General features: G+C 39.5%; 1 protein-coding gene across 2 annotated transcripts in view; it reads right to left on the reverse strand.

Annotated features, from left to right (window-relative positions):
* atrn (attractin) overlaps positions 1-16,590 on the reverse strand; it is a 153,948-nt gene that overhangs the window by 90,646 nt on the left and 46,712 nt on the right. For both annotated transcript variants that reach the window (XM_034111168.2, XM_034111169.2), the window contains exons 16-20: positions 7,192-7,411; positions 6,342-6,527; positions 4,461-4,706; positions 2,561-2,698; positions 1,119-1,212 (exon numbers count right to left, since the gene is read on the reverse strand). In XM_034111168.2, coding sequence (XP_033967059.1) covers positions 1,119-1,212; positions 2,561-2,698; positions 4,461-4,706; positions 6,342-6,527; positions 7,192-7,411 — 884 coding nt within the window. The remainder of the gene's footprint in view (positions 1-1,118; positions 1,213-2,560; positions 2,699-4,460; positions 4,707-6,341; positions 6,528-7,191; positions 7,412-16,590) is intronic.

Here is a 16,590-nt window from a genome sequence, read left to right on the forward strand (position 1 = left end):
CACAATGCAAACGAAACAGATACAAAAGAATAATGAAAGAAATGGAGCTGGCTGACGTCGCTAACAGAGACTTTCTTTTGACAAAAAATAGACACATTTTCATTCACGGATCTGCACTGTATCTCAAGTTTTAATGGGTTTTGGAAAGCCCTATGGTAATGAAGGCCACAGATAAGATTAGTGCTGCTCAAACGAATGAACAGCTGTGATTACAGAAAGGCTAAAACAAGAGATAAAGGACAAGCAGGGTATTAGGCCTTTCTTTCAAACATATTAACATGCTAGCTTTAAGGTTTATTTTAAAAATGTGTTTTCTAAACAAAATCCTTGAATTTCAATTGGTTCATTAGCTTTGAATAAATACAAGTTATTTGAAAACATGTGCAAATCCAGATGTATACAGCATACACGTTTAAGCAACAACAACCAACTTTATAAAGCTGTATTTCCCATTCATTTACTCCATTGACGTTACATAAAGTCCTTGCAAGACCTAGCATTGAACTTTTTTCCATACTTTTATAACATAGAAAATGAAAAACTAAGGTAAAAGACTGCGTTGATAATTATTTTAAGAGTAAAGAAACTACTCATCTCATTAACCTCTGCAAAAAGCCACTCGTTGACCCTTGAAAATCTTGAAAAGAAACATGTTTTCGGGAAACCCATATCACTAAACTATTTTCATGACATAAATTAAGTTTTCCAAACTAAAGATGGTCAGGTTTGAAATCCAGGAACAGACCACGGAGCAGGCTCTTGAAACTTACCCTGATTCGTGGTAATGATTTCTATGTGAACAGTGGCATTTCTGTCACACATTGGGATTATGGGTAGTGTAGTGATTGTCCATGACACCGCAAAGAAAGGAGGTTGATATCATATTTGTTTCTGGCTTCTACAGTAGCTTAAAACCGCCATTCAACAACCTCATTCACATTATGGGTAATCATTTAAATCCTCCGTTAAGAATTTAAATTGGATTTTAATTCAGGGAAAACTCACTGTTCAGTTCTTTACTGCATGTGCTGGAAAACGGACTATTCTCCTACCCAGTAGTTCATTGCAGGTGGTCTAATTAAGATATCATTCAGCAAAAAGGAACATTTGAAACTCACAGGTGGCAGCGATCTCCTTTGATGCCCTTGGTGGTGCAGAAGCACTTCCCGTTGTTGGGGTTGCACATGCTGGCATGGCCGTTGCACTTACAGGCTGAACAAAAGACATGAAACATAACACTTTAAGTGCCTCGGTAAAGCAATACCATTCCTTTTTTACATTGAAAGACTGCTATCAATCTAAATAACAGACTGCTAGTGAATCGTGAAGGTATAATTTTATGTCGAGGGTGATATATATAAGTGTGTACACTTATATGAACACAAATCTAAATTTGATCTATATATCCCTTTATCACAAATGACACATTTGTCTTAGGGGGCTCTACATACTGTACAGCATATGAAGAACCTAGAAAAACTCCTTTAAGAAGTGTGTGTGTGTGTGTGTGTGTGTGTGTGTGTGTGTGTGTGTGTGTGTGTGTGTGTGTGTGTGTGTGTGTGTGTGTGTGTGTGTGTGTTTCATAACATGTGAACATGTTTGAAAAGGAAGCATCCAAATCTAAGCTTTGTCTCGTCTTGTTTACATGTATGAGTTGTAAACTCTGCTTTTACTGAATGTGAACGGTCTCATTGATCAAGCAAAGGACAAGGTAGGAATACAAAATAGTGCTCCAATATCCAGTCGTTTAGGCCCAGCACCAAATCTGTGCACAGAGGTTAAAACAACTTTAAACGCTGCATTTCCCACTCAAGCTCTGAGGTGACTTTAACGTCCCATGGGACAGTTTCAGTATCCGTCAACAGATGCCAAATGTTAGGTGTGGTGATTTGGAGGACCACTTTCAAAACTCCTGTATCGATGTTAATGTTTGCCATCCTTGGCATTAAATCAGTAAATCAATCTTCAATGATGGTTGAGCCGCGTGATATTAACAGCTGGAGAAGTCTTTGTAACGGGGCCACACATGAGCTGCTGGATATTGTGATTGTATGCCTCAGCTGTATATTTTTGGTTTATTCATCATCTCCATCTTAAGGTATTGATTATGCATGTTTTTGCTTATGCTCATGAGGCCTCCTGAGTACAACTTATATAAACAAGGTTAAGGAAAACATGCTTTAATGTCCCTTCTGCAAGTAAAGACGAAGCATAAACAAAGAATGAATAACATTTCCTGGTTTATTGCTGATGCAGAACAACTTAAATATATATTCTAAAACAACACCAAGAATTAGGGCGCAACACAAAGAGGAAAAACGTACGTTGGCTGTGATACATTTCTTAGATACATTAAGCCATTGAAGTAAAGGATGATTGATTTGTTGTTGTATCGATTCGATGTCAGCATTAGCTGCAGACCCGAGTAAATCTTAAATATCCCACGGGACCGCTTTACTGTGCGGCTATAAAACTGAACTGTGAAAACACTGACAAGTTAAATGAAGCTGTGCTCAGAGAGACCGCCTGCCTGATTCAGAGCCGACCCACAGATACTCACGCTGGCAGTTGCCCCCGTTGGTGGGGTCTCCGTAGAAGCCGGAGATGCAGCTCTCGCAGTGCCGGCCGGTTGTCAGGTCCTCACACTTCTCACACACGCTCTCGTTGACACACTGGCTGTGACCGTTACACTGACAGGCTGCCAGGGAGTAAACAGAGCACATACTGCATGAACATCACACGCCAAAAACATTTAACAGCCCCAGGTCCAAAACATGAATTAGTTTGTATTTTAATTTGCGAGTACAGAAAGTAATTTGCAGTCTGGGATCTGTTCCTGAACTGTCTGTTGGTGCTGCATTCGGAGACTTCGTGTGACAAATAGTGTTACTTTGATGTTCCCCATGCCTTCTAGGTTTTGAGGGGCTTCCAAATCTTACGAGAATCGACGACAACACGCAATCCAAAAAAATAAGAAACTGCAGTTTGCGAGTCAATTAATTTAATTAACAAAAGATGCCTACTCTCAAACTGACGCTCACAATAACAAAACGTTATTAATAGTTCAGTGGAGCGCTAGCCAATAGAAGCGTTAGTGTTACATAGTGATGTCATTATGTCACGGAAGTAAACAAAGGAGTCTAATCGAGGCGTTTTAGGCAGGGGGAGAGAAACTCCCTTTGGAGGGAACACAGGGATCTCATCCTTTGCAGACCATTGACATGCACCAATATTATAAAACACACAACAGAAAAGGGAAGACTCCAAAAAGCACAATATGGACCCTTTAAATAACCTTTTTACATGAAGTTGTGGAGCTGACCAAAAGGGGAGCCTAGCAAGGCATGCGTTTTTCTGTTAGTTTTAGATTTTAATGAACAAGTAAAACAATCCCTGTGAGTGGGCAAACATTTCAGACCTATTGGTTGTTGGAGTAGTTTTTATATTTTTTAATACAGGCACTTTGAGCATCATCACGAGGATTAGTATTCAGCCGGAGAAAACGGTTGTATAATGTTAATGTGGCTCTGAAGGAAGCCTTTCTTCCTCAACAATAAGCCTGAAGTACAGAGTGGACATGTGGTGTTAGAAAGAGATGGCAGCGAGGGGGCAGAGGGCTCTGAAGAAAGGCGCTATTGAGTTGGATTTAGGAAATGAAGGATCCTGTTCCTGCTGACCCACACTTAAATATAAATGTCAAGATATCTCGGTCACTGCTACTTTTATTTTTTTCTTTAGGTTTACCTTTGAAGCAGTAGTTGAAAGAGTTTGAAAGAGCAGTACAAAATATATTTCCTTTAAAAAAAAAAAAACACTGTCCTCAACAATACGTTTATATATTTTCGGTAAGCGATTACTATTTAAAAGACTCTCGCATAGAGCCGCCCCAATTCTCTGCTTGAACTAGATTGGGTCTGACCCAAAAACAAAGCTTTTGTCAGAAGAATCAGGGCCAACACAGGGGGGGGGGGGGATTTCAATTGATTGTTCAAGTCTAACTTTTAGTGTAAATGCGTCTATAGAAATAATAATAAAGCTTTATTATATAGCACTTTTCATACAACACGTGCAGCTCAAAGTGCTTTACAAAATGACATCACAAGTTAAAAACAAACAACAAGAAATTCCCCTCAGATTTTTTGTTAAGAAAGAAAGGAGGTCAAATGTATGATAATTAAAATGAAATAAATAATGTTTCTCTCTGACAGATAAGACACAAGACAACTGAGTCGATGCAACAATATAAAATATAATATAGAACCCCATAAAACAAAGTGAACATATAGACAACAGAAATACAAAGAAAAAGATTAAAACAACATAAAGGTAGGTAAATAATCAAGACTAAAAGAACATTTAAAGTGGGGGGTTGCTAATAAAAAGCTAATGTAAAAAGACTGAGTTGGCCAGTGGACATTTATTTATCAGATTATAACATAGAAAGAGTTTTGCTCCCGTACCTGGGCAGTGGATGAAGGACCAGTTGTATTTGGCCTCGTTGGGGCACATGCTGGCGTTGAGGGCGGGCTGGGGGCTGGCGGGCAGGCCGGGCAGGGTGGAGGGGGCCGGCACCGCGGTGAGGAAGGGCCCGCGGTACGAGCCCTCGATGCACTGACCCCTGCCCGTGTTGTTGTGGTCGGTGCACCAACCGCAGCCCGGCTGGTCCAGACACTGACCGCAGGTCCGGTACCCCGAGCAGTTCTCCGCTGCAGAAAGAAACAGACAAATTAATGCAGGAGATTCAATTCCAGAACTGTGTGGACTTATTTTCTTAAAGTCCACATATCGCCGGCAGAAAGGCTTTTTTTATAGTTTCTTTGACAACGTATCACCGCTGTTGTATGACAGACTTGCTTCACCCCCTTTATTTTCTGTTGGTGCTACTATATATTTGTTTGTTATTTTACTATCATCCAACTGGAAGACGCTTGCTCTCACACTTTGTATGAATGCATGAGTCTGCCGAGCGTAGAGCGAGGACGAAAAGTCACACACTCACCGGCAGCAACATCCAGTGTCCACCCGGCGTATCCTCCCGTATAAATGGGCTTTCCTTGCATTGTTATGATAGTTTCAAGTCTTAAAGACACTGTCAAGCTTTTCCTCCAATTTCTACAATTACCTCACTGACACTTTTCTAAAAAAGCGAAATATTTTTAATTTGAAGCACCCGGAGCAATGCAAAACGAGCAGAGCGCTGGGTGCAGCATTTCTTCTCGAGGCAGTAGGCGCTCAATCTTCATTGGAAATAATTGAAAAATGACGCTATGTGAGTACAGGCCTTTACTTGAGCTGGTTCTCAGTGATTCCCCACGTGTAAGTAAAGGAGTCAAATATCAATTACTGTCCTATGAATGGTAGGTAAGAGTATATTTTTTATTGGGTGATTCAAAAGATTAAATTAATAACACCTCCATCAGGCTCAACAGTCCATTTATCTCTCTCCAGCTGCTCTCTATAAATATGTGCTTATACTTTAAATCCTAGCTCTCAGCCCTCGAGGATTATCTGTGTGTAGCTGTAGCAACAATATATGCTTAATTGACCTGCCAGGTTAAATAAATGAAAATTGTTCTTCGCTGCGCTGTGCACACAACAAAGCACCAGCCGCAGACTCAGCTACCACACTATTAAAGCAGATTATTAATCCCCATCTCATCTACTGGAGGGGCCACGGTGTAATGTGCTCGGCTAAATGAAGGTTAAAAAACAACACTAGAGAAACTCCGCCTCAGAGCGTCAGTTATTTAAAATGTTGTCTTTGAGGGACTTTCTTTTAAGTCTGATGGAGGTCGCTACATTCACTCAAGTGGTTAAGAACATTAAGGAGCACTATGTGAGCGGACTTCAGATTTGTGTTTTCTTTAATGTGTTGAGTTTTTTTTCCTCGTCCTCAGATTGAAACTCATGATTTATTATTATTATTGAAGACATTATCATGTTGCGTCGCTAAACTATTTAATTAGTTAAGTATAACAAAACGCTATGTATTTTTGCTGAAATGACTACCAAATAAAAGTACTTTTCAAGAAACTTAATAGAAGGAACATTAGAAAAGTGTTATTCTTTTTGAGTCCTTGTTGTTGACTCTACTTCTGTGCCCCAATACATTTTTCAGAGGTGTTTAATTTCAAGCTTCACTATGCAAAGTCTTGTGAAAGAGACTGAATGACCAAAAACATGAAGTTCTAACAGGTAAATACTTGTTATTCATTATTCTGAGTCTATATATATATCAATAATATCTTGCCAAAATAAAAACAGATGGAAATCTTAATTAGTTAAATCTTTGAAATATGATGTAAAGATTAGAAAGAAACTGCAGAGATTGAGAGTCTTACGTGGGCAGGTGTTCATGGTGAACCACTCCATGCACTGTCCGAAGGGGAAGGAGGCCACGTACGCGTTGGAGTCGACGCACTGCTTCATGTTGCTGCACCACATGCACTCGGAGCTGCCGCTGGTGCACTCGCTGCACATGGCCCTCATGGCACACGGGGTCCGGCACTGCTTGGCACTGTGGTTGGCTGGGGGACATTTCAAAAAGTTAGGCTGGTACAACATTTCCATTTGTCTATTGGTAAGTGATTTCCTAAGGCAGCAACAGTAATTAGTTTGGATGATACACAGTTCTTTGGGAGTTTTTAAAGCTCCCCTATTACACTGTTTTTCATCAATATATTACAGGTCTCAGATATATACAAAACATGTCTCTGAAGTGTTTGGCTCCAAACACCAAACAGATCTTTGCAGCATTACCCATAATCCCCTCTGTTTCAGCCCTGTTTCCAAAGTGCTGATTCTCTGTCTGTTACTTTAGATGAAAATAAGGAGCCCCTCCCCACGCCCCTCTGAGAGATATTTGGTTAAAAAGAACACAATGGTGCTCTAGGAGGAGATTCAGGTGATAAGGTGTGGGGGGGGGGGGGGGGGGGGGAGTTACCTTGGTTGCTGATTGGCTAATGGTTACACAAGCCAAGACATCGTAATGACATCATAAAGTGGCCAAAATCTGATCAGCTCATTTTCAGACAGGTTTTTATAGAAATGGATCAGGACAAAAAGAGAGAGAATATTTTTTCCTGAAACTATCAGAGTCTCTTTCCACAGAGGGGACACATGTTGATGTAGAAGAGACATGAACAAGTGGATTTTGAATAATAGGTCCCCTTTAAGTATTTTAGCACCCACCTGGTCGTTCACACAGGCTGCCGTTCACCGGGTTGATGCAGGTCTGAGCCTTCAGTCCGCTGGACGCCGGCTCGGCCAGATATCCACAGAATCCGGCGTCGCTGGGCTCTCCGGGCAGCCACTGCAGCGAGGTGTTGGTGAAGGGAGACATGTCCTCCCAGCACCAGTACGACACGTTGATCTTCCTGAGCCCCACCCATGGCGTCAAAGAGGCCTTGTACTGCAAACACACAGCAGCACCACAAAGTCAAAACAAGGATATTACACACAATAAAACACGTTGTTTTCTATAAATGTGATCACTGCTCAAAGCTTGACGATTGTTTACTTACACTACTCATCATTATAGCTTTAATGATTAGACGACGAATAATCACTTAGCATTTTCTGCTAAGTTTGCATGAAAGATAAACCGTTTTCAGCCTTTCAAATATGTAGATTTTCCAGATTGTATCTTTTGTATATCATATAAAACTGTGGGTAAGGTGACCAAATAAATGTTACAAATGTGCTTTTGGAAAATGATTTTTTTCACAATTTTTATAAATTGTATCGACCAAAAACGTATCAATTTGAATTAATGTTAAAACATCATTGTTAATTTGTTGTCTTTTAAAATATATATTTTTGTAAATCTGTTTTTTAACATTCTCTTAGTGTTTGGTCATCGTCTAATGTTAAAAGCTCATTAAAAAAACGGTTGAAAAAGAGACAAGTTAAGTTAATCTGTAAATAAAAACTAATGTGACATTTATGAAAATCATGTCAAGAAACAAATTAGGACTTTTGACTGTTTTGTTTTGTTTCAGGAATCGCGACTTACGCTGGCTGTGAGCAACAATAAATCTTCTACATTGAATACATTTCCCTTGGCGGCACTAGAAGCAGCTTTTCTTCCTCCACCTGGGAGGCTCTGTTATCCGTCCCATCTCTAATCAATGGCCAAGCTGTTGCAGCAGTAGTAAACAAAAAGAGAATTACTGTTCCATCAGGATTTAATTGCATTTCTGGGATTGATTGATCCGGTCTGTAAATAGTAGGAAGTGCTAAAGAGCACAAACGGCATCTATAAAACATGACAGGAAGACTTGTGAAGCACGTGTCTCTGTGGCCGTGCAGCATTTCATTGTTAGACTGGACAGGGTGAAAACATATATTATTCTGGAGAAATGACTTCTTCTTCTCTGCCTTTAAGCGCAAAGATTACCTGGAACTGACCATGGCAATTGAATTTAGACAACAGGGGAAATCTGCACAATGTCATTAGTATGGATGGAAAACACTCAATCCCAGCTCCACTTTGTGATTTAAACTCAATGTCTTTGTCTTGTTTAGCGTCCACATTACATATGCTGAGCGGGTTTCCAGCGCACTTTGTAGGATCGTAAGTGGGTAACATTTTAGCACGGGAGGCTTCAGTGAGGGATGGCAGTGGTTGTGTCTGAAACTAAAGCAGCGCTGCAGCTGTACATGACAGTGAAGTGCAGAACAGATAATTAGAGCACACAGTGCTTTGTTTTAAACATTCCACAGTGAACTCAAGTGGAGACACATACCCTAATATTTAGACAGATTTAGCTGTGATTAGTCAAATCACATGGGTCCTCAGCATGAAAATGTGAGACTTCTTTCCATAGAGCATAATCATTCATTGAGGAAATATGAAGGATTGTATGATTTCCATTATAGGACAGGAAATGGCCAATTCTAGATCCGACGGTAAGGTCATCAAATGTCGTCTTATTTTCTGATTAAACATTTAAAATAATTTGTTTACAATGATTTTAAAGACATAGCAGATCATCCTCTTATTGGAGAATTGTTGGTATTCATGGTAATTAGTACAAGTATTTATGAATAATCAAAATAGTTTCCAAATAATTCTCTATTAATCTTTTCACATAAATATGGTTAGTCAAATGTAATTGTAAAAATCCGGTTTACAAAATAAATAAAAGGTGGGTTACGCAGATTCTATGTTGTTTAATTTATTTGTATTTGTTTTTCTTTGCTAAGTGCCCGACTTAGTCCCATCCTCATTGACCTCAGTGCAACTGGGTGTTATTAATTTACATTAAATTACAATTCATATATTATGAACCAACTTTGAAATGGGTTAATTACCATCATTACAAGCAACCATGAGAAAAGCTACAAGGACAAGCAAATATCTTCAAAGACGAACACATTCAGTATTCATTTAGTTAATCACTTTGCGTGCTGCATCTCTGGGTAAAATGCAACCTTCGCATATCTCGACTTGTTTTCATATCCCATGTGTGTTATGGCTGTATACAAACTGGATGTAAAGATGAAAGCCAACAGTCATTCTCACATCTGTGGTATGTGACCTGCATCTGATGATTACAGTCGATCGTGAGGATAGATTTCTGTGTATTTGCTCGAATGGAGCGAGTAAAAGATGTCGGAGGAAATAATCTATTAGTGGTAGATTTGTTTCACTCTCACTACTCCAAGGAATTAAGACAAAGATAATCAAGCAGAGCTCACCTGGAGATAACAAGCAACATTTTAAAGAGGGCAGCTCTTTAACACAATTTTTTTGTATATGTGGTGTTAGTTTTGTTTTGTCTACTATAACATGGAAGAGGCGATCTGAACAGTATATTCTTATTTATGTAGCTGATGTATAATTATTAGTGGTGGAAAGTAACTTTTACTGGAGCACTGCACTGTACATTGTTTTGACTGTACAATTGATACTTGTACTTTACTTTCTTCATTCTTAAATCTCTGCTTGGGTTGGTTCCCTCCTACATTTGCACATACAGTGGGGCAAACAAGTATTTAGTCTGCCACCAATTGTGCAAGTTCTCCCACTTAAAAAGATGAGAGGCCTGTAATTTTCATCTTAGGTATACCTCAACTATGAGAGACAGAATGAGAAAGAAAAAAAAATCCAGAAAATCATATTGTCTGATTTTTAAAGAATTTATTTGCAAATTATGGTGGAAAATAAGTATTTGGTCAATAACAAAAGTTAATCTCAATACTTTGTTATATACCCTTTGTTGGCAATGACAGAGGTGAAACGTTTTCTGTAAGTCTTCACAAGGTTTTCACACACTGTTGCTGGTATGTTTGCCCATTCCTCCATGCAGATCTCACCAATTAATTCATTAAAAATCCTACAATGTGATTTCATGGATTCTTTCCCCCCATTCTGTCTCTCATAGTTGAAGTGTACCTTGGATTAAAATTAAAGGCCTCTCATCTTTTTAAGTGGGAGAACTTGCACAATTGGTGGCTGACTAAATACTTTTTTGCCCCACTGTATGTGTCAAAGAGAAAGTCTATATGGCCTGGCCTGCGCTCCCAAGATTTTATTCAGATGCTGGTTCCTACAGTGAGAACAAAACTGGGTAAAACAGCTTTTAAATATGCTGCCCCCACAGCTTGGAACAATGTACAGAAGGAGCTGAAACTCTCAGATTTAATCACTATGGGGGAATTCAGGTCCATCTTAAAGGACAGAGAACACGACACCATTGGTAGATGTGAGTGCTCGTATATATCATAAAATCGTTTTAAATGTTGCCAGTTTTGAATGATTTTTAATAGTTTGTTTTACTTCGCATATTGACTGGCTAATGTGCCATTTTATTTACTGTATTTGTCTGCCTGTCGTGTCTAGGGATGGGTATCGTTTGAAATGTATCGATTCCGATTCCGGTTCTGCTTATCGATTCCGGTTCTTATCGATTCCCCGTTTCGATTCCAAAATTGTAAAATAAAGAGGTCAAACGTTTAGATAACAAAATATCTTTATTGTTTTAAGCTTTAACTGACATTTTTACAAATAAAAAAATATACATGCAATACAAATGTATTGCACAATAGCTGTGCTTTATTTTAACTGTGCTATGCCTGTGGCGAGCTATTAACAGGCATTACATTGTGCCTTGTCTTTTTCTTTTTTAGTGTAGTGGAGCCTCACTTTAGAGCGTTTACCGCGACCCATCTTTTGTGTTATGAAGTGACTGAGCTCGTGAACTGTCTACTGGACATGCCAGGGCCCTGCCTGCCAGTAGCTTTGCCGATATCTGTGTTGATAGGTAATAGATTAAGAGCGGTAAATCATCTTAGATACAGGAAGCGCTCAAACGTTTGTGTGAGTTTATCTAATTTAGCAGTGATTCCATGTCAGCCACAGCTTGTTACAAAAAACCTGACTGATAGTGTGTTTAACAAACTTAAACTAGCTTTATTAAATGTCAGGTCTTTGGCAGGAAAAACATTTTTAATCAATGATTTTATCACTGAGCACAATCTTGATTTTATGTTTTTAACAGAAACTTGGATTGAACAAAATAACAGTGCAGCTGTTCTTATCGAATCAACCCCTCCCAACTTTAGTTTTATGAGTCAGGAAAGAATGCATAAGAAAGGGGGTGGAGTTGCTATTCTGTTCAATGATTCCCTTCAATGCAGGAAGATATCGTATGGAAACTTTGATTCTTTTGAATATGTGGCCCTTCAGCTGAAATGCTCCTCTCGAGCTCTGTTCCTAAATATCTATAGGCCACCCAAATACAGTGCAAGTTTTTTTGATGACTTTACTGAACTGCTGTCTATAGTGTGTATTGACTTTGACCGTCTAGTCATTGTTGGTGATTTTAACATCCATGTTGACAACCCCCAGGACAGAGGGGCTAAAGAACTGTTTTGTGTTCTTGATAGCTATGGACTGACTCAGCATGTGACGGAGCCCACGCACAATAAGGGGCACACTCTGGACTTAATTATCTCAAAGGGTCTGAATATCTCTAAGGTTGTGGTGACTGATGTTGCGCTCTCTGACCATTCCTGTGTTTTCTTTGAGAGCTCTATTTCTGTTCACACAAGTGTTCAAAAAGAGGTAACCACAAAGCGATATTTAACTGAAAATACTAGGGAAATGTTTACTCAGAATTTTTCTTCCACACTTGCCCCTGCTAACATCTCAGTAGATGAGCTAGTAGATCATTTTAATTCAAAAATTAAAAATGTTATAGATGCCATTGCTCCAATTAAGGTAAAGGAAGTGACTGGGAAGAAAATATCTCCATGGAGAAAGGCCATGACCGTTAAAACAGAAAAAAGAGAATGTCGAAAAGCTGAACGCAGGTGGCGAAAAACAAATCTCCAGGTTCACTTTGAAATTTATAAAGAGAGACTTGGCCTTTATAATTTGGAATTGAAAAACGCACGACAATCATTCTTCTCTGACATCATTACCAAAAACAAAAACAACGCACGTGCCTTGTTTGCTACCGTCGACAGACTAACTAACCCCCCAGTGTCAGTAGCCTCTGAATTTCTAACCACCAGGGCGTGCAATGATTTTGCCTCCTTTTTCACTGACAAAATTCAGAAAATCAGACAAGCAGTCAGTGCCTCTGCATCAGGAACAGCAAATGTGCTGTCTCTGTGTCCACTTAACATCAATTCAGACATCATGACACAATTCCATCAGATTAATGATAAAAACCTAGAGGACATTATACAACTTCTGAAGTCCTCCTCCTGCTGCCTTGATATTATTCCAACAGGATTTTTCAAAGATGTTTTGCCTTGCATGGCCTCAGAACTACTTCATATAGTAAACAAATCTCTTCACTTCACAAGGCCCTGAAAACTGCAGTCATTAAACCGCTCTTAAAAAAGAATAATCTAGATGCTTCAGTAATGAACAATTACAGGCCCATATCAAACCTGCCATTTCTAGGTAAGATCATTGAAAAAGTTGTTTTTCAACAGTTGAGTAATTTCTTGCATTTAAATGGTTGTTTCGATGTGTTCCAGTCAGGCTTTCGTCCAAACCACAGCACTGAGACTGCTCTTGTAAAGGTCTTTAACGACATCCACTTAAACACAGACAGTGGCAGAACTTCAGTGTTAGTATTATTAGATCTCAGTGCTGCGTTTGACACTGTTGACCACAGCATATTACTAGACCGACTGGAAAACTGGGTGGGACTTTCGGAAACAGTTCTAAATTGGTTTAAATCCTACTTAAAGGATAGAAACAACTTTGTTTCTATAGGTAAATACACATCTGAGTTGACAAATATGACATGTGGGGTTCCTCAAGGCTCCATCTTGGGGCCTCTTCTCTTTAACATCTACATGCTACCACTGGCTCAGATAATGAAGAACAACAAAATAAGTTACCATAGCTATGCAGATGACACACAAATTTACGTAACAATTTCACCAGGAGACTATGCTCCAATTCAAACACTGAGTAAGTGCATTGAACAAATCAATGACTGGATGTGTCAGAACTTTCTCCAATTAAACAAAGATAAAACTGAGGTAATGGTCTTTGGAGCCAAGGCAGAACGTTTAAAAGTTAGCGCTGAGCTTCAGTCTGCAATGTTCAAACCAACAGATAAAGCCAGGAATCTAGGTGTAGTCATGGACTCTGACCTGAGTTTCAACAGTCACATTAAAACAGTTACTAAATCAGCCTACTATCACCTAAAGAATATATCTAGGATTAAAAGACTAATGTCACAGCAGGATTTGGAAAAACTTGTCCATGCCTTTATCTTCAGTAGACTCGACTACTGCAATGGTGTCTTCACAGGTCTCACTAAAAAATCTATTAGAAAGCTGCAGCTGATTCAGAACGCCGCTGCTCGAGTCCTCACTAACACTAAGAAAGTGGACCACATCACTCCTGTTCTGAAGTCTTTACACTGGCTTCCTGTGTGTCAAAGAATAGATTTCAAAATATTGATGCTGGTTTATAAAGCACTGAATGGTTTAGGCCCAAAATACATTACTGACCTCCTGCTAAACTATGAACCATCCAGATCTCTCAGGTCTTCAGGGACTGGTCAGCTTTCTGTCCCCAGAGTCAGAACTAAACATGGTAAAGCAGCGTTCAGTTATTATGCTCCAAATATCTGGAACAAACTCCCAGAAACCTGCAGGTCCGCTGCAACTCTTACTACTTTTAAATCCAGGCTGAAGACTTTTCTTTTTGTCGCTGCTTTTAATTGAACTTTTCATATCTTAAACTGCACTGTAACTTTTATCCATGTACTTTTTCTAAACGTAATTAAACTCCATGACATTTATGAGAGGGACTGCTCGAAAGCAGAGATATTTGGAATATCTGGCATCGACGGATGAAAAATAGTGTTTTGGTAACACGGAGTGTTTTGGTAACACTTTAAAGACTTTGTTATGGAAGCAAAGCAGGGGAGGGGGTGTGTACAGCCTCCTGAGGGTCCGATTGTGGATGTCATGCGAGCAAAATATGGTGAAGAAAGTCTGTCTAAATTAAATCATATTTTAGACTGCACTGTAACTTTTATCCATGTATTTTTCCTTAATGTTTATTTTATTAGCACTGTAACTTTTATCCATGTACTTTTTCATATTTTAGACTGCACTGTAACTTTTATCCATGTATTTTTCCTTGGTGTTTATTTTATTAGCTTTTCTTTTTTAATGCTTAATGTCTTTCATTTCTTTTTTGTAAAGCACTTTGAATTACCCTGCGTCGAAAAGTGCTATATAAATAAACTTGCCTTGCCTTGCCTTACTGGAGGCGGGGGGAGCCTCGCTGCAGGGCAACTGTGGACCTCTGTCGCCTGTCAGCGCAACTTACATGATGCCGTTTAAAAAAATTAAGGGCGGTGCCGGTCATCAGCGTACCGAGCCGGCCGTCAACGGCCCGCTGACGACCGGCCGTTCTGTGATTCTCCAGAACACACAGATGGCCAGTCCGCCTACCCTGTATTCCACCGGGTCACCGCGGCGCAGACGGACCCGGTGGAATACAGGGTCTACCGCGTTTAGGAACCGTTAAGCAGAACCAAAATTGTGTATTTTGTATGGGTACCCGGTATTTTCTTATCGGTTCTCATCTGGAACAGAGTTTCGGTTCCCAACCCTAGTCATGTAAATAGTCTAAATAATCCTAGGAAATTTTGGAAAGCAATAAAATTGATATCCACCGGTGAGATCCGTAATGAGCTACCTCCGTGCCTTACCACAGCATCTGGCACTATATCGGATAGAGCCACTATGCTAAATTGCTTTAATGAGCATTTTGTGTCCTGTTTGATTCTGTTTCTTACTCTGCTTCTGTGAACACCCCAATCCGTGACTCTGAACAATGTGGTCTGGAAAACCCTTTCAGTTTTACTCCTTTTACTGTCAATGTTGTTCATGAAGCCTTATCTAAGCTAGATCCTAGGAAACCGGCTGGCCCGGACAACGTAGAGCCTTTCTTTTTAAAGATAGCTGCAGATTTTATTGCTCCACCTCTTACTTCTCTTTTTAACCTCTCCCTCAGCACAAATACAATTCCAAAAGTATGGAAGTCTGCTTATGTCTTGCCTTTACTGAAAGGAGGGGAGGCAACTATTTTAAATAATTATAGGCCAATCTCTAAATTGTCAGTTCTGGCTAAGGTGCTCGAACGCCTAGTGAGTGAACAGGTAAAGGAGTTTTTATGTACAAATGACATCCTGTCTAAACATCAGTCAGGATACAGAAAGCAACACAGCACGATCACTGCGACAATGAAAGTGGTAAATGACATTACTAGTATTTTAGATAATAAGCAGAGTTGTGCAGCTCTGTTTATTGACCTTTCCAAAGCGTTTGACACCGTTGATCATCGCATCTTAAAGCAGAGGCTACTCAGTATTGGCATATCCAGCCTTGCAGTGGGTTGGTTTGTGAACTACCTCTCTGAAAGGTCCCAATGTGTTCATTTTGATGGACTGTCTTCTGAGTGATTAAACATTTCTAATGGTGTACCACAAGGTTCTGTTTTAGGACCACTTTTATTCTCCATATATATTAACAGCGTAGGTGATAATGTGGATGAAGCTACTTTACATTTGTATGCGGATGATACTGTGATGTACTGTGCAGGTCCCTCCATTAAGGAGGCTGTTGTTAAATTACAGGCTGTTTTTAACATTATTCAGACTCAGATCTCTGAATTAAAGCTTCTTTTAAATGTGGATAAAACCAAGGTAATGCTCTTTTCAAAAGCTAAAAAGACACCAGAGCCTGTTTTTGATATTGTAACTACGCAAGGAACAAAACTTGAAGTTGTTGCCTGTTACAAATACCTTGGTATCTGGCTTGATGATTGTCTCTCTTTTAAATTTCATGTCAATAACCTGCTTAAAAAACTGAGGGTTAGGCTAGGTTTCTTTTTCAGAAACAAGTCCTGTTTCTCATTTGAAGCCAGGAAAAGGCTAGTCACTGTGACCTTTTTACCTGTGCTGGACTATGGTGATTTGATATATATGAATGCACCTGCCCATTGCCTGGAAAAGTTAGATGCTGCGTATCACAGTGCTCTGAGATTTGTGACTAACTGTAAAGCACTTACTCATCACTGTACCCTGTATGCCAAGGCAG

The sequence above is a fragment of the Pseudochaenichthys georgianus genome, chromosome 22 (genome assembly GCF_902827115.2).
Source record: "Pseudochaenichthys georgianus chromosome 22, fPseGeo1.2, whole genome shotgun sequence".
In the NCBI taxonomy this organism is placed as follows: domain Eukaryota; kingdom Metazoa; phylum Chordata; class Actinopteri; order Perciformes; family Channichthyidae; genus Pseudochaenichthys; species Pseudochaenichthys georgianus.